Source organism: Podospora pseudoanserina, chromosome 1, assembly GCF_035222485.1.
Source record: "Podospora pseudoanserina strain CBS 124.78 chromosome 1, whole genome shotgun sequence".
Taxonomy (NCBI): domain Eukaryota; kingdom Fungi; phylum Ascomycota; class Sordariomycetes; order Sordariales; family Podosporaceae; genus Podospora; species Podospora pseudoanserina.
In genome coordinates this window covers 6,249,658-6,270,579 of record NC_085920.1, presented here as the reverse complement: position 1 = coordinate 6,270,579, position 20,922 = coordinate 6,249,658, and the positions used below count along the sequence as shown (strand labels likewise).

The following is a 20,922-nucleotide window of genomic DNA, read 5'->3' as shown; positions in this document are numbered from 1 at the left end:
AATTTCATTCGGGGCTGAAATATTGGACTTAACCATGTCCCAACAGCTCGTAAATAACTAGAATGAATGACCAACGCTTGAAAATAGAGTCTCTTTGAGGTGGAAGATCCGAGTGGCAACAGGCACCCAGGAGGTCATGGCAAATTGACGATGGCCTCGTTGATGGCTCGAACCGATTAGAGAACACTCAAGGCAGAAATTACCCTCCCCTATTACAATGTACTTGTGCTGGGTTAGCTTATATGGCGGCTTGACTGGTGAATGAGTGGGTATAAGATGACCGTGAAGAAGCGCCATTGAAGCACTCAAATCATCCTATCCACCTCATCACCTTCCAAACACTCGCTATTGTGCTTAGTACTGTCTCCTCAATCACGACAATGTTCACTGTCACCACTCTTACTAAGCTGAGCCTGGCTCTCCTCACTGCCAGCAGCACCATGGTAGCCTCCCTCCCACCCAGCAACAAGCCAACTCTTCATCGACGTGTCTGCTACGAAGGTGAAACCACCAACCTCTACTGCTACACCGAGGAACACGGCGGCATCCCTCAAGAGGTGTCAGAAGACGATATCAAATATGTCGCCTCCTACCTCCGCTCGTATGGTCGGCAGGTCCGCGCTGGCCGGCTCTTGACAATGGGCCCGGCTGAGCTCGGCACTTGTGACGAATGGACGCTTTACCAACGTGGCTCCGTCATGGTCACGGCCAAGCACCTCAACGATACGGCCAATTCGGCCGTCCTTTTCGAAGATGTCGCCACCACGATCGACGGCGGCGTGGGAGCGACGGATGCTCAAAAGGCGAAAGCCATTATTGGGTGCTTGTCAGACGGTGGCTCGCTGGGTGTCATGGTTAACAGAACCAACCCCATGTATAATTCGACTGCCTATGTCAGCAATCGTTACACGCCCACCGGAATCGTCATCAAGGTTGTGTCGAGCGGCCAGTGAGGAAGGAGGCTGTATTGCCAGTGTATCAGTGGTGGTGACGAAGAGGATGAACGGACGAGGAAAATCAGGGCTTTTTTGTGTATTTCTGCCTTTCGACTCGTTCGACTCAGGCGCTGCTGCTTTTTTGTACCTTACCTTGCTTGATAAAATTCCATGTTTGTTTCGCGCCTTCCTTGTGCAGTTTGTTTGCCAACAACCAACGACTGCTCATGTGACGCCCACTTCAATACCCCACGATTTCATCAGCCCGAAATAGTGTATCTGCACTATTTACCTTGCAAGTGTTTATGAAACTGCTGCGTTTCGACAATGTCATCCAACTTCAAACCGTACTGGGTGAAAGCCAACAGCCAGACGCCAGCAGCACCAGATGCGTTGGTCGTCTACATCGTCGCAAAACTCGGCCCCAACGGCACAGGCCAACACTATCCTCTGGCAGTCGTCAAACGCGAAGGCGGCCTAGTAGATTTGGATGCCGTTCAAGGCAGAGATGTTCTTTCAGCCATTCTGGGTGCTGTCACTGTCTTTTCTGACCCATCGAACCACATCGGTATCCAGTCTGAACTCTCGCTCGCCGCCCAGTTCTACCAAGATCCCCGAAATGGGCTGCATCGAACAGAGCTCTCCAACACACCAACATGGATGAGGCAGTCCATTTCTCCGCAGTGGGAATGCGGTGTGCGCGAGTTCCCGTTTATCTCGACATGTCTTGTGCTCGGCGTGGCTTTTGACAGGGAGCGCGGAGTAGGCTTGTCTGTCCTGCCTGCACCACTGGGTACTATGTTTAGCAACACAAACATGGAGTATGCGATGGCTGTGGTGGACATCACTGACTTGAACGCAATCCGGTATGGGATCATTGCCTTTCGGTCAACCATAATGATTCACGTATCAGAACGCCCTCGAGAAGTGGATGAATACAACGACTGGGGAGACAGTGACCCTTCAGGGCCGCGCGAGCTTCGTCTAGAAGAAAATAGGACACGGGAACCCCTTTCCGCCGCTGGGTATCTGACTAAATTTGAGTACGAGGCTTGCGATGACCTGGTGAAGAAGCTCGACGAAGTTGAACTTATTGATCCGACAGTCTTGGACCTGATATGGCCGCTGACCACCGCTGCCTTGCCTGCCCTTTCCCTATTTCCGGCCGAGAAAGACGCTGAGTTGACCGCTCTCATCGACGCTTTGCTTGAAAGTCAAAACCTTGATATAATATCCGAGACTCTTCTTACCCAACTTACCGGAACAGCGCACACCAAGTTTATACTTCGCCAACACCTACAGAAGCGCTCCCAAGACATAGGCCACTTACCCAAAACAGGCCAACTACTCGGACTTGCCTTTACCAACGAACTACATTTCGACCTAGCATCTTTTAACAAGCTCTCCTCCCTCTCTGTCATCGCTGCTCTCGAAACCACCCCGGCGCCACCTGTCTCCCTCAGTCTCAACGTTGACACCCTTCACGACAGCTCAACCACCATCATCGACGCCCTCCTCACAAGACCAACCCTCAAATCTCTCTACCTTCTCCAATCACCCACCCGCACTTCCGACACCCCCAGCAGGACCTTCTTCTCCGCCCTCGCCACCCACCCAGGCAAACCCCTAGCCCATTTCAAGAAGTTACACATTTCCGGCCTTTACTCCTCCCCTTTCATCGGCGAACCTTTTCTCCCTGTTGTATCTCGCCCATGGCTTCATTCACCCTATCCTCTCCAATATCTTTTCCTCCGCCAACAAACCCAACACCATCCCCGCCAACCCCCCATTTCCCAAGTCCACTTCCTCAACCCACTCCTCCTCACCCCTGAAAAGTTTGCGGCTGGGTTGTTGATGTATCTCCGCTCTTTGCTCACCTCCACCGATATACAACACCATAGTCGCACTTCCCTATGGGGCTTCGCCTGCTGTCCTCCCACCCTAACCGTCGACCAGAAAACAAGGGTGGAGGTTGACCCTCTCCCTTTCCATACTCCTGACCCACCAAAAGTGAGGGAACTACCAGAGGAGAGTTGGAACGTGATCGTGGAGAGAGGGATACATGTTGATGTCGGGAATAAAGGGCCGGAAGGGGAGGGGATGAGTTGGATGCCGGATTTGAAGGCTGCTTGGGTGAGGTATGCGCTTGTTAGGGTGGTCAAGCCTGGGGGGGTAAAGCTTGATCAGGATGGGGAAATAAAGGAGAGAGATGTGGAGATTGTTGATTTGGAGGGGTTTTTGTACCGGGTGGATCTAGGATTTTCTAAGGCGGATGGAGATACTGTTTGGAGGAGGATGACGGAGTTTGAACGGGAGATGGAGGAGTGGCCGGGGCAGGGGGGGTTGGATAAGGGGATGCCAAAGGTGGGAGTTATAGGGGAGAAGGAGGCGAGGGGCTTGTTGGCGGACTGTTTGACGGATGCGAGGAGCACATGAAGGATACCTGAGGGGAGCTAATGGGTTTAGGGGGGAGTCTACATTTCTCTGACGTCAAGTTGCACCTAGGCTACTCAGCATCAAAACAAGACCAGCTACAAGTCAACCACAGACCATCCTTCAGCATCTGCGAATGTCACTGTTATCAAACCGCAAAGCGCCCTCCCATCCCCACCAGTAGTACTCATAAGCAGGCATATAGTCATACACGCAGTTGATCCCGCTATAAGGGTTTGTATCCGCAACGAGGTTCCTCTGATTGGAGTACTCAGAACGTGTGTTTGAAGCAATGTTACACCACGCAAAGTCGCGTCCGTTGCACCTCCCAACATAGCACTGTCCGCCACGAGCGGTAAGGCGAGGGCCGCCAAACAGTCTGTTGAAGGCTGCGTGATCGGCTCTGGGAGCGTCATGGCCTGGACCATCGAAGAAGAATTGGCACGTCCAGTCGCCTCTGACGGCTTGTCGTTTGGTGAGGAATTCAAGTGCGTTGATGCCCTCGGCGGTTCTGTTTGTTGCCGGAGCAGACATGGTGCCAGGGGTAATGGCAGCGAGGAAGGTTATGATCGGAGTGATCTTTAGGGGTGGTGAAGTGGTTTGTTAGCGTTCTATATAGAGGGCCATTAGAGGTTGCTCTTACCATGATGGGCAGCTTTTTGAGTAGTGCTGTAAAATCGAGACTCCGCTCTGAAAAGAGTATCAGAGCTAGCTGGATGATAAGATCAGTAAATAAAGGAGGTGTTCTTTTCCATGGAGTTTGCCTCATTATAAATACCCCAGATAGGTACCTACCTAGGTGGACAGGGCTGTATCTTTTCTCTAAAATTTACCTACAATTTTGGCGATTCTGTTTCTGGGATAGATACCTATTAGCCACCACTCGGTTCTTGTTTGGGAAGGTCCCATCGTCATCGTGGTATTTGCTGTTCCCTCCCAAGTAACTACTAGAGAGCTGAACGAAGTTTGGGACTAGGGAATAAATCATCACGAGCCAGTGTTATACTACTACCCTGTGGGTAAATTCCCATTGCCTAGCTCTTTACGATATCGAGTTACTCTATTTTGATGTGCCTGCTTTACACCTTGCCATGCGGGCTGTGCCGTACAGAGATGCAATGGTAGCCTACAATCAACAAATATACCTGTCTGCTGAGCCCTCTCTTCAGCTACTTGGCTTAAAGAAATGGACTTTGCTTCGATTCAGTTGAGATTCCTGAGCTAACAGTTTAATTTGATATGTGCTGCATGTAAAGTCCAGTACTGAGTTAATGCCCATCTGCTATTTATCTGCGGAAATCATGATGTTATGGAGGTCAAACAGTCACACAGTCAAATGAATCAAGTATTCATACACGTTTTGCTGTACGGCAGCGAGGATTTGTAATAGTTGATGATATTATTAAGTATCAAACGAACAACTCCGGAGAGCAAAAACCTTTCCTTATCCTTTCCCAGATGTGTTGGCCCAGACCAAATCCTTGGAGCAACCTGGCTGCCCAATCCCGCAGGAGTATTACCTCCCACACGTTTACTACCAATGCATACCTAATGAAAGACCTTTCTATTGTGGACTGAATGCTGAGTAAAGTACGATTGCCCCTGAGATTCCCCCCTGGCCGGGTATGGGATTGGTCTGTGCCCTACAGATGACTGCTTTGATGCCACCAGGAGTTCACCAAAACGTAAGAGCAGGTGTCCAACGAAAACAAAATGCTGATTCTTGTGAGAATATAGAAAAAGAAGTTATTAAAAGATGCAAAACATACAACACCGGGGATTCCCCAGTGGTCACCCACCTGAGTACTAGTCCGGCTGTGCACAGCTTATCTAGGGGAGAGCGGACGGGATCCCGAGCTTTCTGCGCCATATGGTCGTATGTGCTTGGTTTGATTAGTATTTGGCTATATGAAGAAAGCATTTTGAGAGACAAAGTCCTCAGGGGGTCACTTGACTGACTCTTTAAATCTGCTTTTGGTAGTCTGTAATACATGTGAATTTCACCTTGAATGCATGAATGAACCTCCAACCATTTCCTTGAACTCATATTGAACTGCTGCCCAAAGGGGACCGTACCCGCAACACTGCGTGTTAGGTAAACTATATACATCAGAGTTGCCTTTCTATTAGTTGTCCTCAACCTTTAATTCCTCCAAAGACTTCTCGACCAACCTCTCAATCTGTCTCCACCTCCTCAACACCATCTCCCCCGACGGCCCACAGCCCTCCAACTCCCCAATTGCCTCCATACACCTTTTCAGATACTTCTCCAACACCCTTACCATAATCCGATCCACCATTTTTTGCACCTCCTCCCCCCCATCCTCTCCCTCATCAACCCACCTCTCCCATTGACCCCTCGACGTGCACAGTAGCATCAATGCCACTCTGGTCCTATAACACCCCGTCAAATTCCTCTCATCAATCAAATACTTGCCCAAAAAGTCCCTCCCGTCCAACCACTTCTTTCTTGCGGTTGACATTTCTTCCAGGACCACCTCATCAATACAAACCTCATCCCACTTATTCTCCTCCGGACAAAACCCATATTCCACCATCAAAAAGTCGTTCGAGTGCGTCCCGTAGCAAATATACACCTCCTCCCCCTGTTTGTACTCCCTATCCGCCGAAATGGTATAACACCCCGTATCAAACACCACTTCACACCCCTCATCAGAATGATTGAGCAAATCCGCCACCGGCTGCAGAGCCATCTTGTCATCCTTTGTCAGTCGCTCCGTCGCGGGGGTTTCATGGTAAAACGTTCTCGTGTTGACAAGCAGCCAATGATACAGGAACTCCTGCTTGGAATATCGACCCTTGGGAGAGAGAGACAGTTTTGGAAGGAGGACATCACGTGTCAATTGCCAGTCCTTTTCGAATTTGGCTTTTTGCTTGGTCAAGTGAGCGCGGGCTGCGTAGGGGAGGAGGGAGTGTAGTTTCTCATGGTCGGATGTTGGCCAGGCTAATGGGAGGGTGGACAGGATATCGTCACGAGTTGGGACCACGGCGTGCCAGGGGGCGTATTTCTTCTTGATGGTGGGGGTCTCGAGGAGTAGCTCTGCTGCGAGGAGCGCGTGGACGGGGGTTCCTTTGTATTTGGGGGCTGGTGGAGGGAGGGCTTTGCGGATTTCGGGGCGGATGGTTGTGAGGGTGCGGAGGGAGGCGGCGGGAACGTATATGAGGCGTTCATTGGCCTAGGAGAGGTTAGCCTGGTGTGTATAAAGTGAGGTAAAATGCGTAGACGTGAGGAGGAAAACTGTTTGCTTATGTGAGGGCCCGAAACATAGTAACACGTCTGAAGATAGTCGACTGGGCTCAAATGATACATGCCAATCGACAATGCTTAGAAACCAATCAACCCGTATGGCTGTTACACCTTTGTCTTCTCAGCCATGATGTTAGGAGGTCAGTGAATAGTACCTTCAGGTCTTTCGAAGCCACAATGCCAATTCCCCTGCCGGGTATCCTCTTGGCCTCGATACCGTGAACCTCGATCCCTTGCTTGCTGGCCCAGCGGAGAAGTTCGTCGTAGGCCTCCATGTTGATGAATTGCGATGGTTACAACGTGTAAGTGAGAAAGTTCGGAATGCCAGGGGCTGAAATGCTTTTTGCATTGATGCTAACAAACTAGCGAAAAGAAAGGGAACGTGAAACAATCACATAAACATGCATCTGGGTTTTCCCGACTAGCACCGAACACATTTCCATATCCCTTTGCTCTTTTTGTCAATACCTTATGGCCTAGAATCGCCGGTTCAACCATGAACTCGGGGGTCTTGTCTCAGCCTGGAAGTCACCCAGAATCGCTCCACAAGTCCACATGTTAGCAAAACCTTATCGCTATCACCACTTGGATCCTTATCGATAAAGACACCCCTGTCCTACTTTCCGGAGAGCTTCGGACAGCTCCCGATATCGAACCACCCGTCCCCAATGTCACCGATTGCGCCGGCTGGAGTCCAGTATGCGCATTTGGTTCTACACCTTCAACCCGCCATGGAGGTGACACTCAAACGATCCGCGGCCCTCGCCCGCCAAACCGCTCCCCTCCTCCGACCCCTCCGACCCGTCGCAACCTACCCCTCCAACAACAACAACAACAACACCATCCCCCAGCAACGCCGCCCATACTCCCTCTTTTCCTCCCTAACCCGCCCACCACCAAACTACCCAGGCCATGTCCCCCTCTCCTTCGTCGAGAAAACCGCCCTGGCCATCGGCTCAGGCCTCATCTCCCTCAAGAACCCCCGCCGAGGCGACCTGATCGCCACCTTCGCCGAGACAACCTCGACTCCCTACTTCATCTACCGCCTCCGCAACGCCATGCTCTCCTCCCCCACCGGGCGCCGCATCCTCCGCGACCGCCCCCGCATAACCTCCACCTCCCTCAACCTCCCCTACCTCCGCTCCTTGCCCCCCAACACAGTCGGCCACACGTACATCTCCTGGCTTGACCGCGAGGGCGTCTCCCCCGACACCCGCTCGCCAGTTCGCTACATTGACGACGAGGAATGCGCCTATGTCATGCAGCGATACAGGGAATGTCACGACTTTTACCACGCCTTGACAGGACTCCCCGTTGTGAGGGAGGGTGAGGTGGCGCTAAAGGCGTTCGAGTTTGCGAATACGTTGCTGCCGATGACGGGCCTGAGCGTGTTTAGTCTTGTGGGGATGAAAAAGAAGGAACGGGAGAGGTTCTGGGGCGTGTATGGGCCTTGGGCGGTGAGGAATGGACTGAGGGCGAAGGAGGTGATTAATGTTTATTGGGAGGAGGTTCTCGAGAAGGATGTGGGGGAGCTGAGGAAGGAGTTGGGGGTGGAGGTGCCGGCTGATCTGAGGGAGATGAGGAGACGGGAGAGGGAGGAGAAGAAGAGACGGGAGGCGGCGGCGAGGGGGTAGATGTGTACTATTATGGTGTTTTTGTGTGATTGTATATATATGACTGTATGAGCATTGTGAAATTCAAATCATCATCAAGTTTTGTTGAATTCGCAAACAATGCCGTCGAGGCAAAACCGAATGGATATCATTATCATCACCCCCCGCCGTCTCTCTCTCCTTGTCCCCCTTTAAAGATCAAACAAATCATCATCATCATCCTCCCACCCCTTCCTCCTCGCAACAACAATCTTCTCCTCCTTCTCCGTGTCCGCCACCGCATTCAACAGCTCCTTCAGTTGTTCTTCCGTCACCTTGGACCGCAACTGCCCCGTCTGAGCGAGCATGATGAGCCTGTTCTCGACGTCGGTCGCGCGCTGCTCTTTGACTAGTCTGATTCGCCCCAGCCGGTCGGCCGCTTCGGGGTGGAGGATCTGGTTGAGGATGGACTTGCGGGCTTCGGCTTCGGCTTCTTTGCTGGGACCTGCGTTACCACCACCGCCAGCTTTGCCGAGGGAGGAGGGGCCGCCGCCTTGGGATTTGAGCTGTTCGAGGCGAGCCTTGCGGATCTGTTTGACGGGTAGGGGGGTTAGTCGGTTGATGCGACGGTGGGAGAAAGGGATAAAAGGGTACCTTTTCGAGCTCGGCGTCTTCCATTTCGGCAGTGGTTTGATATGGATTCGGGTTGGTTATGAAGCTGTAGGTATGTAGAGCGGGCAAGGATGCGAATGGTATGATGCCAGGATTGGGGGTGGTGGTAGCAGCGCAGCAGTTTATCGCGATCGCGGGGTCAAAAGATTTTGGTGGGGTTCAATCACCCAAGCCCATTAATACGTAAAAGTCAATTAGGTATACTGGTTGCTCCCAACAGCTGTGCAGTTGAGGCACCTTATGAAACAACTCTAAGGTATTGCGAGGTTTTAACCAGTAGAAACCCAATTCATTGCTATTTAAACCCCCCTATATGCAGTGTGGAAACCCCTTTCCCCGTTTTAACATCTAACCTCCCAATTGTTGTGTAAGTGCACACAGTTATACCCAATATACAATGCAATAATATACATTTTAGTAATTTGTACATGGCCCCATTTTGACGCCCTACTACCCTTCTAACCTAAGAGCGAACTCACAGTTGGAAAGGTATCTGCATGTTCTGCCTGTCCATCTGGATCTTTTGCTTGGCCTTGACCTCGGCAATGAGCGAGTTGAGATTCTCGACCCGCAACCCCAGCTGCCGACCACGCTCGACAAAGTAGCCAGTCTGGTAATCGATATCGGTAGCCCAGCCCCGAGCCACATTCGACCGCATCCTCGAGCTAGAAGTCTGCTGTCTCACCAGCTTGTGATAAATCTCCTTCCTCAACCTCTGTGTGACAGTCAACCGAGAGAAGTCTGGGGAGTCTCTGACCTCTGGGAGTCTGGAGATTACCCCACAGAGCTCACTAAGAAGCTGGTCCATGACCAGCCTCGCGTACGCATTCTTCGGCAGCTTATCGTAGGTGCTGTCGAGAACAACCGTCAGAGGGTCCACAATGGATCGAAAGACAATGGTTGGCAACGCCTTCTTGAAGAAGTCATCCATGGGGAAACCTGCCGCCCGCAAGTCGGGTATCGCACTCAGTGTCCTCAGGAGGCGCGTTGGCTTCAACGTGTGCTCGATCGGCGGGTGGCGAACGATGCGGACACCGGACTGCTGAATCTGCTGGGGGTAAATTGACATGCGAAGTCTGCCCAGCTCGACTTCCTCCACCGAGAATTGCTCGCCCGTATAGCCCAACTTTCCAGTGAATTGTCCAAGAATAAAAGTTGGGCGAGTAATGGACGAAGGATAATACGTCTTGATGAGGTCCTCGACGACACCCAAGCCATCATTAATCAGGACAATGGTGGACCTGTGATCGAGCCTGTGCTTGATCGGCTCCAAAATCCGAACAACGTCAGCGGCTGGAGTGGTGATTATCAGATTACTGATGAGGCTTGGTAGCGCATATTGCTTCGGACTCGTATAATCGCCGCCTTGGTTAAAATTCACAGCGATGATACGATTGGTGGTGACCATCTGGTCGCCACGGTAAAGGGTCAACTTTCGATCATTCTGCTTGAAAACATTGTGTACACCAGGGGTGTGCATCACATAGCGCACCGGAGGGATGTGGTCGCAGCTGGCCAAAATATGCGTGATGTAGCGGCCAACAGGGTCAAGTCCCATAACATGGATGTGTTCTGACGGTGCGAGATCGTCTGCCGGCACAGGCGTAGATTCCGGCACGGCTTGTTCTTGTTGGTCCCACATCGCTATTCGAGATAGGATTCGGTTCGACTCTGCTACCACGTCTTGTTCTTGGACCTCTTGATCCGTAGGTGCCACTCTAACCTCGGCCCCTTTTATGTTCTCGTCATGGTCGGTTGTCTGGCTAGTTGGTTCTTTATGTTCCTCAATGTCGGCCGTTTCCGTTTCGACAACAGTCGCAGAGGGTTCCTCCACCTCGCTCGGTTTGAAAGGCTTCGCTGCTGGAGGTATTTTCAGTCTTCCGGCGGCGAAAGGGCCGGGCCGCATTCCAAGATGTGTTGGGAGAACAGCACGCTTCGCATAACGTGGTGGCGGTTCCGAAGAAAAAGGCGCTGGGCGTCGTCTGTGGTTTGTATTGGGGTCAAATCCTCGCCCAGGCGGGGACTTTGACGATGCCCCTCTCCGTAACCGTGGGCTGGCCCCCCGGCCCGCCAAATGGTTATTGAGAAACCATGGTGTGTGTCTGCAGGGTATTTGAGCAAACACCCGCAGCTGCGGGCGGGTGCCCAAAAGGAGATACAGGTTGCCGGTGTTCACGGAGACTGCGGAGATCGCATGGTACGTCGTCGCAATCTCTGGGAAGAGACCCGTCGCAGGAAGCTCGCGCTGTCTACGACATGCGGCACGGCATTGGGTGAGTTCGACGACGTATTGCCTGAATAGGGCTTTGGAGAGCTTTTCGCCGTAGAGAAGTGCTTAAGCAATGTCGTTGCTGGTGTCTCCGATCCAGAAATTGGTTTATCGTGGCGTGCTTGTCGTGGGCGTCGTGGAGGTGGGTGGGCTCAAACTTTTTTCGAAGACGGCGCAATTCGGCTTGGACTTTGAAGAAGTCAGAAAAATAAAATCTTCTGGAAGCTGATTGGCTGGCCGGTGCTGGGACCCGTCATCAATTGCTGGGTCATAGAGCCCCACCTTGAACAACCCGACTGCAAGGCAAATCCCATGTTTTATAACGGGCACTACTGGCACAAGCTTCAAGAGCTTAGGAACAGCTCACTGATCTCGTGGGAATCTCAAGCTTTGGTTGCGAAGTAGTTTGAATTGGGACGAAGTCATTATTTTCCAAAACATCACACATGGAGGGTAAAACCCCCGCATATCCCATGTAAATCGTGCTATGAGGGGCAGTCTCATACGTCTCTAGAAACGAAAGCTAGAAGTCTGATCTAACCCGACCCTGTGCAACTAGAGACAGCGTTCCAGCATAATAATACATGGACTTGCAGTTTTGTAGTTGTGAGGTCTCAACCCTTAGGGACCTGCCGATCCTTTCCTAACTTCTTCCACAGCTACAAAAGCTCATGATAAGCGAAAAGCGCACCTTGAGGCCATCAAAAATAGAACAAGTCAAAAGTTTTGAATTGGCTAAATGCACAGGGGTGTGTATGGACACTGGTACAACAAAGGGGATCTCGATCTGGGTCAAAACTCGACTGGGGTAGCTATTTAGCTGTTTATTGTTTGGCGGAAACGATCTCTGCAATATGTTGTTAGCAACAGCTCGTTCCAAGCACGGAGATCTGAGCCAACTCACTCTCAACATCGGCAACGCTCTGCTGGAGAATCTGCTGGAGGGTCTTGGGATTCTCAAGCTCCTTCTGGACCTTGGCGATGATGGTGGCAGCAAGCTCCTTCTGCTGGCGCTGCTTGACCTGGCTCTCGTAACGCACCCACGAGTCGAGAACGGTCTTGGCCTCAGCAGCAAGGGCAGTGCGCTGCTCGAGCTCATAAGCCTCAGCCTCGAGCTTGGCAGTCTCCTGTACACGGCATCAGCACCCATTCCAGCTCTTCCCTGCAAACATAACCCAGCTATCCTACCTTGGAGACGGCGAAGAGGCTCTTGGTGACGTCAATGACGCCGGACATCTGCTGGACGTCCTCGATGCGGGTCTTGACGGCCTGGGTGTGGTCGGCGCGGGCCGAGTTGAGGATATCGAGGATCTTCTTGTTCTGACCCTCAGCCCACTCCTTGTAAGCGGGACCGCCGAACTTGATCAGGGCAGCCCAGACGCTGAGAAGGCAGAAGGCGACGACGGTCTCCTCGTTGACGACATAGTACTCGTTGCTCAGGGCATAGATCGAGAGGCCGGTGAAGGACGAGAGGATGGCCGACTTGGAGAGGAGGTTGCTGCCGGGAAGCGCATCGATGAGGGACTGGGCCTTGGACTTGGGGTCCTGGGCGGGGACACCGGAGCTGTTGCGCGCCGCGATGGCGGTCGAGAGGGCGGGCAGAGCGCGGGGAGCGATGCTAGGCCGGAGACGGGCAGCCCCTGCGGCGCTCGGTGGTCAGTCACTTTGTCATTGCCGTCTCAATTGGCGCCTCGCAGGCAACTGTTGGCCGGTCTCGAACTCACCGAGAGCACTTCTCGCCAAGCGGGAGGCCATTGTGAATATGGGAATATCGGGTGGGTGACGGCTCGACGTTGACGGAGCTCTCAAGTGCCAAGTGCGAATTGAGGTTTTAACGAAATGCGTACTTCCCGGCTCTTTGCCGTAGAGCTCGGGGTCACGTGCCAGCGCAGCTGATGTTGAATTCTAAGTTTGGCCTTGCCAAGACCCGGTGCTCCGGATCCCTGCTGTGAAATTTCCATTTTCCAACAACCCACTGCTCCATTGCGACAGCCCCACTTAAATTTTCTGGAGGACATGGCCGCGAAGCAGCCCTGAGCAGGGAATTTGGAGGAAACAAGCAACAAGAGCGCGAAATATTGCGATTGAACCACATAAAAGATGGCAGCAGCTACAAAGGAACCGTCGTCGGCCTCGGCCGGGAAGAGGAAGCGTCAAGAGAATGGAGACAAGTGCAAGAAACGGAGGAAATCCGGCGGCGACGAGGGTGTCGATCTCAAGGCCCAACTCAAACAGCTCGAAGCCGAGATCCTCGAGTCCAGAAAACACTACAACAACATCGCTACTCTCCTCGAACTTGCGCAAAAGTACGACGAGGATCGTCCCACCGCCATCGCCGCCTCGGAGACACTATGCCGCGTCTTCGTGCGGTTACTTGCCATGGGCTGCTTGGTGGAGAGAAGGGAAGCGTCAGAGAAGGATGCGACAGTCACAAAATGGCTTCGGGAGCGCCTAGCAGACTTTAGAGAAGTCTTGCTACGCATGTTCAACAATGAGAAGTTGGCACTCCCAGCTTTGTTGTTGGCCATGTCTCTCCTCAAAGTCGAAGCTCAGCACCTTGATGGCCGGGACCAACCCGCCTTCCCACGATACTTCTTCACCCAAGTCATATACTTCATCATCCAGTCACCAGTCGAGCAACTACGGGAAGAGTTTACCGAGAAGTTCATCGACGAGTTTGACGACATTAGATTCTACACCTTCGCAGCCATCAGTGAATTCCTTAGAGACCCCTCCGCCGACCTCAACGAAACAGTCCGCGCCATAATCTTCAACCTCCTCCTCAACATCGATGATGTCCCCTCCTCCAACAAAGATCTCGACACCTTCTACATCGAACCCCCAACCACCAAGAAAAGGCACCCCGTCCGCTCCCTCTCCCAACACAAAAGTCAAGCCCAAGACGCCTGGCTAGCCCTGATGCAACTCGGTCTGAGCAAAGACCAGCGCAAGAAGATCCTCAGCGTCATGTCCAACTCTATCGCGCCCTGGTTCACCAATCCAGAACTCCTGATGGATTTCCTAACAGACTGCTACAACGCCGGCGGGTCCATCTCTCTACTGGCCCTCTCTGGTGTCTTTTATCTCATCCAGGAACGAAACCTCGACTACCCAGAGTTTTACACCAAGCTCTACTCCCTGCTAGACGCAGACATGCTCCACTCCAAGCACCGCTCCCGCTTTTTGCGGTTGCTTGATACCTTCCTCGGCTCATCACATTTGCCAGCGGTAATGGTGGCAAGTTTTATCAAGAAGCTGGCCAGGTTGGCACTCAACGCGCCCCCGAGTGCGATTGTGGCTATTGTGCCTTGGTTTTACAACTTGTTCAAGAAGCACCCCCTGACAACATTCATGATGCACAGGGTGCCGAGGACGGAGGAGGAGAAGCAGAAGATTGAGGAGGGATGGGTGGAGGATGTGTTTTTGGCTTGGGAGAGGGATCCGATGGAGACGAGGGCGATTGAGAGTTGTCTTTGGGAGGTGGTGCAGCTGCAGGGGCATTGGCATCCGAATGTGGCGACGATTGCGAAGATTATCAGTGAGCAGTTTACCAAGCAGGCGTACAATGTGGAGGACTTTTTGGATCATAGTTATGGGAGTGTAAGTGTCTTTTTCTTAATTTGGGGGTGGTTGTGGAAAAATGGGGTAAAGATGCTAACATATTTGGGTAACAGTTGTTCGAGGCGGAGATGGGCAAGGAGATCAAGAAGCCGCCGGTGGTGGAGTTTATGATCCCGAAGAGGGTGTTTACAAAAGTTACGGAGGAGGAGGAGAAACAGGGGCTGAAGGATTCGCTGGTGGTGGGGTTGTGGGATTTTGGGACGGCGTAGATGGAAGAGATGTGAGGCTGTTGCTAGGTTCGAGATACCATCACGATGAAGATACCATACTTGAGAGGTAGTAATTGAGCAGGTTACTATTGGTTCCGAGCGTTCATTTGCTTATTGTTATTCCTACCTTACTCGCATCATGGAGTTTTACCCTTGGCAGGGGTGGGTTATCCATGATGGGCTGATGAAGCAACGTGAGGACGTCATATCATCCTTGTTTGTGTAAGACGAGACGATGGGAAGGGGTTGCTCGGGAGGGAGGATACATCAACAGCGGAGGGGAAATGGGCGTCGTCCGGCCCGTTTGTGCAAGCCTGTTGTGATAGGGGTGAAGAGACAAGCGGACAAAAAGATGAATGACAGTCGTATTCGCGGTTCCCGTTTTTGCACGGGTTTGGTTGTACATTATTACTTCACTCTGGTGGGGAGAGATGCAGGGATAAGTTGGTGTAGACCATCAACCATTGAGAAGGGTTGTTTGTTGGGATGTGTGTAAAGCCAGTTTCTGGGCTTGGAATGTGGACATTAGCTCAGACGGCGGGTTTTCACGGGTAAAGGACCAATAATCAAGTGATCAAGTCCTGATCTGAAATCCCACTGCAGCTTGTCTTCTGCTCGATATTCGTGCGGTCGGGATTCTTATCATCGAGCCACAGTTGTGATGCTGTGGTATGTTTCCCCGAGCTGAAAGACGGAGCAGAGGTATCCTATGCAACCTGGAAGATCACTTAAACCACTATCCTCCCTTTTTTGCTTTCGAAAGACCTCTTCGCGATGAGGTGATACACAGCAAACCTTAGCCTACCTCGGTTGTCGGCTCTCACCACTACGACACGATGAAAAAAAAAATTCTCCGTAAATAAGAATGGATGTCACACGCGTCTGCCGGCTGCCACTTGCCAATTCTACCTCATATGGATGTTCTTCAACCATGTTTGAGTTACACATGAAAGGATATCAAAACATACAAGCCAGGCTCAAAGTGCAAATATGACACAGGCTAGGTAGGTTAAACCAACTATACTAAGGAGAAAGAGTGGTTCGGTCACAGCGTGTGAAGGTCATTGTTGCAAGCAAGCATGAGCGCTTGTCAGCCATGGGACGGATAGCGGTGGACCAGTAACCCCCTGGCTAAGGTAAGGGGGTGACAACAGACCGAGGTTGTGTGACTTGATGATCAACGTGAACACAGAGCTATATTCTCATTCCCACTTAGGACTGCAGACAAGTGTTCTGTCCGAAATATCTTTGTCAAGTGGTGTCCAGAAATGAGGATAGAGCTGACAGTATGCTTTGGCAGGTATCTCAAATTCCTTCCTTTTTATCTTAGGAGTTATTGGATCCGGAGCTTTTCCTGAGTGGCATCCCTCTATCATCATCACACAAGCAACCAGGGAAAGCTTGTGCCAGGTGTGCGCCTACAAACTAAAAACGGCGAAGAGCGCAAATCGGAGTCTAGATCTCAACCTTACAAGGCCAAGCAAACCAAACCGGCGTGCAAGTTCCACAGACTATTTCCCGTCTCTCATCGTGATGGGCTGTGGCAGGCAAAAACAGAAACGGTAGACCTGCCCCCATCCCAAACATAGCCACAAGAGCACCCCAACAAGGAGAATATACCACAACAGCTTGCAATCCAAACCGGTCAAAACATCCCGACGCCGGACGATCATGGCAGGCGAGCAGCCAGTCTATTCTCGGGATGTAGACCTCGGTACGCCCCCCTTTAATATCGAGTCGAGAAGATTGGATGGTCCTGATTATGGGAAACCAGAACCGTGTAATCCACACATGTAACTGTTGTGGTCTGGTGGTAAAATGTCATCAGGATCGGGGAAGCGTTGTGGCAGCTGCTCATGCGGTCACAGTGTAAGAGCTCCTTTGGTCTGGGGCTGCCTGGGTTGGTTTCACCTCGTGCTGTGAGATTGATTGATCACTGCTCACTGACCACAAGAACTAGCTTAGGGAGGGGAAAGTCAGGAGCACATCCTATCATGGAGTTGACCGATTGACCCTTGAGGCTGTGTACAAACGCCAACCGCTCGCTAGTTTGACTTACCATGAGGAGGCTGTGTGTGTGTTAGCAGCCCTTGATAGTATCGAGTTCCATTCCATCTTCTCCTTTACTTGAAAAACCTCGCAAGCGCTGAGGCTAAGCTGATGGCCGCGTAGCACGATGGTCAAAGGAGGCTCTGAAGTCTGCGTGCACGTAAGTAAGCGCCAGGACCTGTCTACCTATCCGAGCTCTTCTCTCAAGCCAACTTGCATGGGATGGGTCGTTGGGCGGTCTGACATGGCTGTGAATGGTTCCTCCCGCTGCACGAGCGATGTCATCCTATCCTTCTGATATGCTTATAGATATGAGATCTTTTCACGCAACAGGCTGCCATCTTCATCACCTTACTCTGGGCTGATGCCTGCAGAGATAGTACCTGACTCGCTTTTTCGACAGTATGGTATACTGTTGGTGGAAATCCATGACTGAAATACCTCCCAAAAGAGCATACGCCGGCATCAAGATATGTGCTGCGCCATCCATCAAACCCCCGACATCTGAGTGTGAAGCCACTCTATGGCCCGCTCAGCTCATCGCAGCTCACTTCGTCTCCTGCCCGCCAGCCCACCAGAGTCCTCCGTCCAGGAGAACGTCATTCGGATCTAGCGGTCAACAACACGCCGAGGGAGGAATCCATCGGATGCGCGGCTGTTTCAGAGAGCCGCGACGACGCTGTGCTGACACCGATAGCGAGCAATGGCCATGTTTACCAGGGGCAAAGTCATGCTTCCCAAATATTAGACATGGATGACGCTCCCTACCAAGCTTTCCCATCATACCCACAAAAATCAAACGGGGACAAGGAGGCAGGAGAAAAAAAAAGTTTGCTCCCCCGGACACAGGCATGGGGACCTCGTTGACTAGAAAAACCGAGAGTCTGGTTCGGCTCTCTGCGAGTAGCGTGTTGGTAACCGTTTTGATCCCCGGTCTCTGCATCGGCGGTGTGTATGAAAATTCGCATGGTTTATCGATCGATCCCGTCTTCTCCGTGATTCTTCGCGGAGGCCTGCGGAGTGCCGTTCTTCACCTGGAGACGGCCCTGAGACCGAAAAAAAACTCCAACCCGGTGGCTTTAAACTCTGACTCGTGTTACAAACATCGACTAACACCAAAGACTTCAAGAACGCCCACTCCAGGAAGCTCGTGATATCGCCGCACGGTCGGCCTGTTCGCAGCTGCACCAGGATCGGCGATATGGGTAGGGTGTGCAAAAGTCCATAGTCCAAAATCCACAGTCCGGGCGGGCAGGGGGATTTGCGATTCGCGGGTTCCTTGGCGACCAGGGGTAAAACGTGCCGACCTCCTCACCGCTACTCATTGTCTGCTGAGATTCTGGCTGTAGATTTCCGTTTTCCTGGATCTCAAATGCATCTAAAAGGGGATTTTCAAACGTCTTCCAGGCAGAATGTCGTAATGTCTCCGTTTCTGCACAATTTTCGGGGAACAAAAACTCCGTAGCAGGTTTTTCCCGTGGCCTAGATCAACAGCTTGGCCCTGCATCTGTGATGTAGGATAGAGTAGGTGCTTTCACTAGGACGATGAAGCTGAACTTCAACACCGCCCTTGACATCGCGAGAAAGACGCCGACCAAAAAAATAAAAATTAGACACCGCCTCTGTCCCTCCTTTTACCCCTCCAAAACATCAGCCGGTCTCCCCCTCTTTTACCCCCCTAATGTGATGTAATGCAAAACAGAGACCAAGCAACACCGCTGCTTACACCACCTTAGTCTCGCGTCTCGTGCCCATGTTGCGTGCTACTATGATGCAGCAACCCGGACCAAGCAGTGGCGGCGGACCCAAAATGTCCTGATAGTCCTGATAGAGCCTGTGGACTACTGCACCCTGCACACATCGAGTGACCCAGACTTCCGGATCGAGGTCCAGCATCCGCCTCTTGAAGCACCAGGTTCCACCAGAAATCTCCAAGACGATGCAGCTCTCGAAAGTCTTGACCGTGATAGCTGCATTATGCCATTCCCTTCTCAGCGATGCCGGCCGAGAATGAGCCCGTCCGTACGGCCCTCAGTCGTCGGATCCCGAACCATGCGGAAGGTAGGAATAATAATGCCTCGGAGCGGCGGGGTATGTTTTGGAAAATCTCTCTTCTCTGCAACGCCGAGGCAGCATCGTGACCTTTTCACCGCTCAACTGTGCAATATCCCAACTCTTGGCGTCTTCGGAATGGCTGCACCTTGCTTGTATGGAGGCATTCTCTGCTGCTTCTAGTAACAGAATGGGTAATCCGACGGAGACGCGGTGGAGCAGAGCAGAGGGAACAGGGAACGTGCCACTTTGGCGTCATGTATCGTGCGACTGTGAATATCTTCAAGATTTTCAACCATCCAGAACACTGGCCGAGAGCGGAACGGATGCCCGTGTAGGTGATAGGCAAGGCAGAAAGACTCGATTCTGGTTATGGCGTAGCAGATTTTGTGTAGGAGATAGAGGAGCAACACGAAACAGTGTGCGACTGGGACAGGAAGTTGATGATGTTCTGCCATCGGCGAGATCAACCTATGAGTCAGTCACGTTTTTTGCTGAGGGGTCATTTCCGCGACTGGCGAGAGAAAACCTGCCCCAGATATCGGCGACGAATAGGATGGTTGCTACGGTCCCCGAAAAGGGGCCTAGATAGTCAACTTGCCACAGGCATACGTGCAGACCTGCTCAAAACCAGTATCCTGATGGGCTCGTATTGGCAGACCGGACAGACGTTGGGCAGTGATCGTCAACTGCTTGCTTGTGGGAGTGCATATGTTGAGATATCGATCCGACACAAAGGGACCGCCTCGCTAGGTTGCATATTAGGCCTTCTTTCATCGCAACGCAAGATATTGCCTGCATAACGACGGCTGCAGATGCTCAAGCAAGCCGGGAGCGTGTCCGCTCCTGACAGTCCCGTCATATGGACGAATTGCGGGCAGGTCTGACGGGCAAATCCCATGGTCTCTCAAACCAGAGCTGGGCGTGGGACCCGAAGCTGAAAATCAACAAATGATAGCTTTGCTCGTGACAAAAACAAACAACATTGTTCGATCCCATCTGCATGGCCTGGGCCCCTAAAGGATTATGAGGGGCACTTCCCACAACGTCGGGACGGTGGCTTAGTGGGAAGATAATGAGCCCCCAGAACTGCACGGTCGCCTCAAGGTGGTGATTGGCCGTGTCCGGTCCGCTGCCGCATCTCTCAACGGGCCCGCAGCAGCCGCTTCCGCTCCGGAACGCTGCTGTCGTCCCACACTCGTCGTCCCGATAGCAGGGCAGGAATCAAAACACCGAGAAATCTGCCTATCATCTCGAACCGCACATGTGTGCGGGCAAAGCATAGGCAGACTGATAGAGCCAGAGCAAAGACCAAGTGCTGATGGCACCTCAGGAAGGGCACGGCGGGGACTGCTCTTGCAGTAGCTCGCCGGGAAGCCCTCCAATCCGCCTAGTTGTGTTGATCTCACAGTTAGCTGATGGCTCATCACTCGGTTCGGGGTTCATGTTTTCATGGCAGCCGACCAAGAGCCTGTAAAGTGAAGTGAGGTGAAATGTCGCCGTCACCACTCTAGACAATCGATTGGGTGCCATGCCTGCCGGCTGGCTGCCGATGATGCTCTGAGACGCGAAACGCTGCTGACACCTGACAGTCAACCACTGAGGCTCAAGAGCACAAGTGAGCAAAAGTGTGAATAGAGTGGGTTTTCGTGCATCGTTCGCGACCGGCTCTGGATCCGACAGACGCGCTCCTCCGCGCGTTAGAGAATAGAAACAGGCCGACGGTTGGGCAGAGACGAAAGGACTCTTTGTTTTGGGTCGAGATGGCGCGGGCCTCGAGATATGCGGCCGGGTGCACAAATGCATCTGGGCAGCTCTCGTG

At 52.3% G+C, this 20,922-nt stretch overlaps 10 protein-coding genes across 10 annotated transcripts; 4 read left to right on the top strand and 6 right to left on the bottom strand.

The window, feature by feature from the left end:
- Window positions 1-380: 380 nt before the first annotated feature.
- On the top strand, window positions 381-953 carry QC764_117685 (uncharacterized protein; the record flags this gene model as incomplete). The annotated part of the gene is made up of 1 exon (XM_062943036.1): window positions 381-953. The coding sequence occupies one exon, from the start codon at window positions 381-383 to the stop codon at window positions 951-953; it is 573 nt and encodes a 190-aa protein (XP_062806089.1).
- Window positions 954-1,262: 309 nt separating this feature from the next.
- On the top strand, window positions 1,263-3,371 carry QC764_117680 (uncharacterized protein; the record flags this gene model as incomplete). The annotated part of the gene is made up of 1 exon (XM_062943035.1): window positions 1,263-3,371. One exon carries the CDS (start codon window positions 1,263-1,265, stop codon window positions 3,369-3,371), a length of 2,109 nt encoding a protein of 702 aa, XP_062806088.1.
- A 120-nt stretch (window positions 3,372-3,491) lies between these two features.
- Window positions 3,492-3,902, bottom strand: QC764_117675 (uncharacterized protein; the record flags this gene model as incomplete). Its single annotated transcript, XM_062943034.1, has 1 exon — window positions 3,492-3,902. One exon carries the CDS (start codon window positions 3,900-3,902, stop codon window positions 3,492-3,494), a length of 411 nt encoding a protein of 136 aa, XP_062806087.1.
- A 1,495-nt stretch (window positions 3,903-5,397) lies between these two features.
- QC764_117670 (uncharacterized protein) lies at window positions 5,398-6,911 on the bottom strand (the record flags this gene model as incomplete). The annotated part of the gene is made up of 2 exons (XM_062943033.1): window positions 5,398-6,565; window positions 6,792-6,911. 2 exons carry the CDS (start codon window positions 6,909-6,911, stop codon window positions 5,495-5,497), a joined length of 1,191 nt encoding a protein of 396 aa, XP_062806086.1. The 3' UTR covers window positions 5,398-5,494.
- Window positions 6,912-7,367: 456 nt separating this feature from the next.
- Window positions 7,368-8,270, top strand: COQ4 (Ubiquinone biosynthesis protein; the record flags this gene model as incomplete). The annotated part of the gene is made up of 1 exon (XM_062943032.1): window positions 7,368-8,270. The coding sequence occupies one exon, from the start codon at window positions 7,368-7,370 to the stop codon at window positions 8,268-8,270; it is 903 nt and encodes a 300-aa protein (XP_062806085.1).
- A 170-nt stretch (window positions 8,271-8,440) lies between these two features.
- QC764_117650 (uncharacterized protein) lies at window positions 8,441-8,906 on the bottom strand (the record flags this gene model as incomplete). Its single annotated transcript, XM_062943031.1, has 2 exons — window positions 8,441-8,818; window positions 8,883-8,906. 2 exons carry the CDS (start codon window positions 8,904-8,906, stop codon window positions 8,441-8,443), a joined length of 402 nt encoding a protein of 133 aa, XP_062806084.1.
- A 469-nt stretch (window positions 8,907-9,375) lies between these two features.
- QC764_117640 (uncharacterized protein) lies at window positions 9,376-10,806 on the bottom strand (the record flags this gene model as incomplete). The annotated part of the gene is made up of 1 exon (XM_062943030.1): window positions 9,376-10,806. The coding sequence occupies one exon, from the start codon at window positions 10,804-10,806 to the stop codon at window positions 9,376-9,378; it is 1,431 nt and encodes a 476-aa protein (XP_062806083.1).
- An 885-nt stretch (window positions 10,807-11,691) lies between these two features.
- ATP4 (atp4 subunit B of the stator stalk of mitochondrial F1F0 ATP synthase) lies at window positions 11,692-13,019 on the bottom strand. Its single transcript, XM_062943029.1, has 4 exons — window positions 12,894-13,019; window positions 12,358-12,809; window positions 12,074-12,296; window positions 11,692-12,016 (listed from the first exon to the last, which is right to left on the bottom strand). Exons 1-4 carry the CDS (start codon window positions 12,922-12,924, stop codon window positions 11,994-11,996), a joined length of 729 nt encoding a protein of 242 aa, XP_062806082.1. The 5' UTR covers window positions 12,925-13,019; the 3' UTR covers window positions 11,692-11,993.
- Window positions 13,020-13,149: 130 nt separating this feature from the next.
- Window positions 13,150-15,092, top strand: NOC4 (Maturation and nuclear export of 40S ribosomal subunits interacting protein). The gene is made up of 2 exons (XM_062943028.1): window positions 13,150-14,769; window positions 14,844-15,092. Exons 1-2 carry the CDS (start codon window positions 13,270-13,272, stop codon window positions 14,997-14,999), a joined length of 1,656 nt encoding a protein of 551 aa, XP_062806081.1. The 5' UTR covers window positions 13,150-13,269; the 3' UTR covers window positions 15,000-15,092.
- Window positions 15,093-16,906: 1,814 nt separating this feature from the next.
- Window positions 16,907-17,333, bottom strand: QC764_117618 (uncharacterized protein; the record flags this gene model as incomplete). The annotated part of the gene is made up of 3 exons (XM_062943027.1): window positions 16,907-16,916; window positions 17,059-17,234; window positions 17,262-17,333. 3 exons carry the CDS (start codon window positions 17,331-17,333, stop codon window positions 16,907-16,909), a joined length of 258 nt encoding a protein of 85 aa, XP_062806080.1.
- Window positions 17,334-20,922: the final 3,589 nt, after the last annotated feature.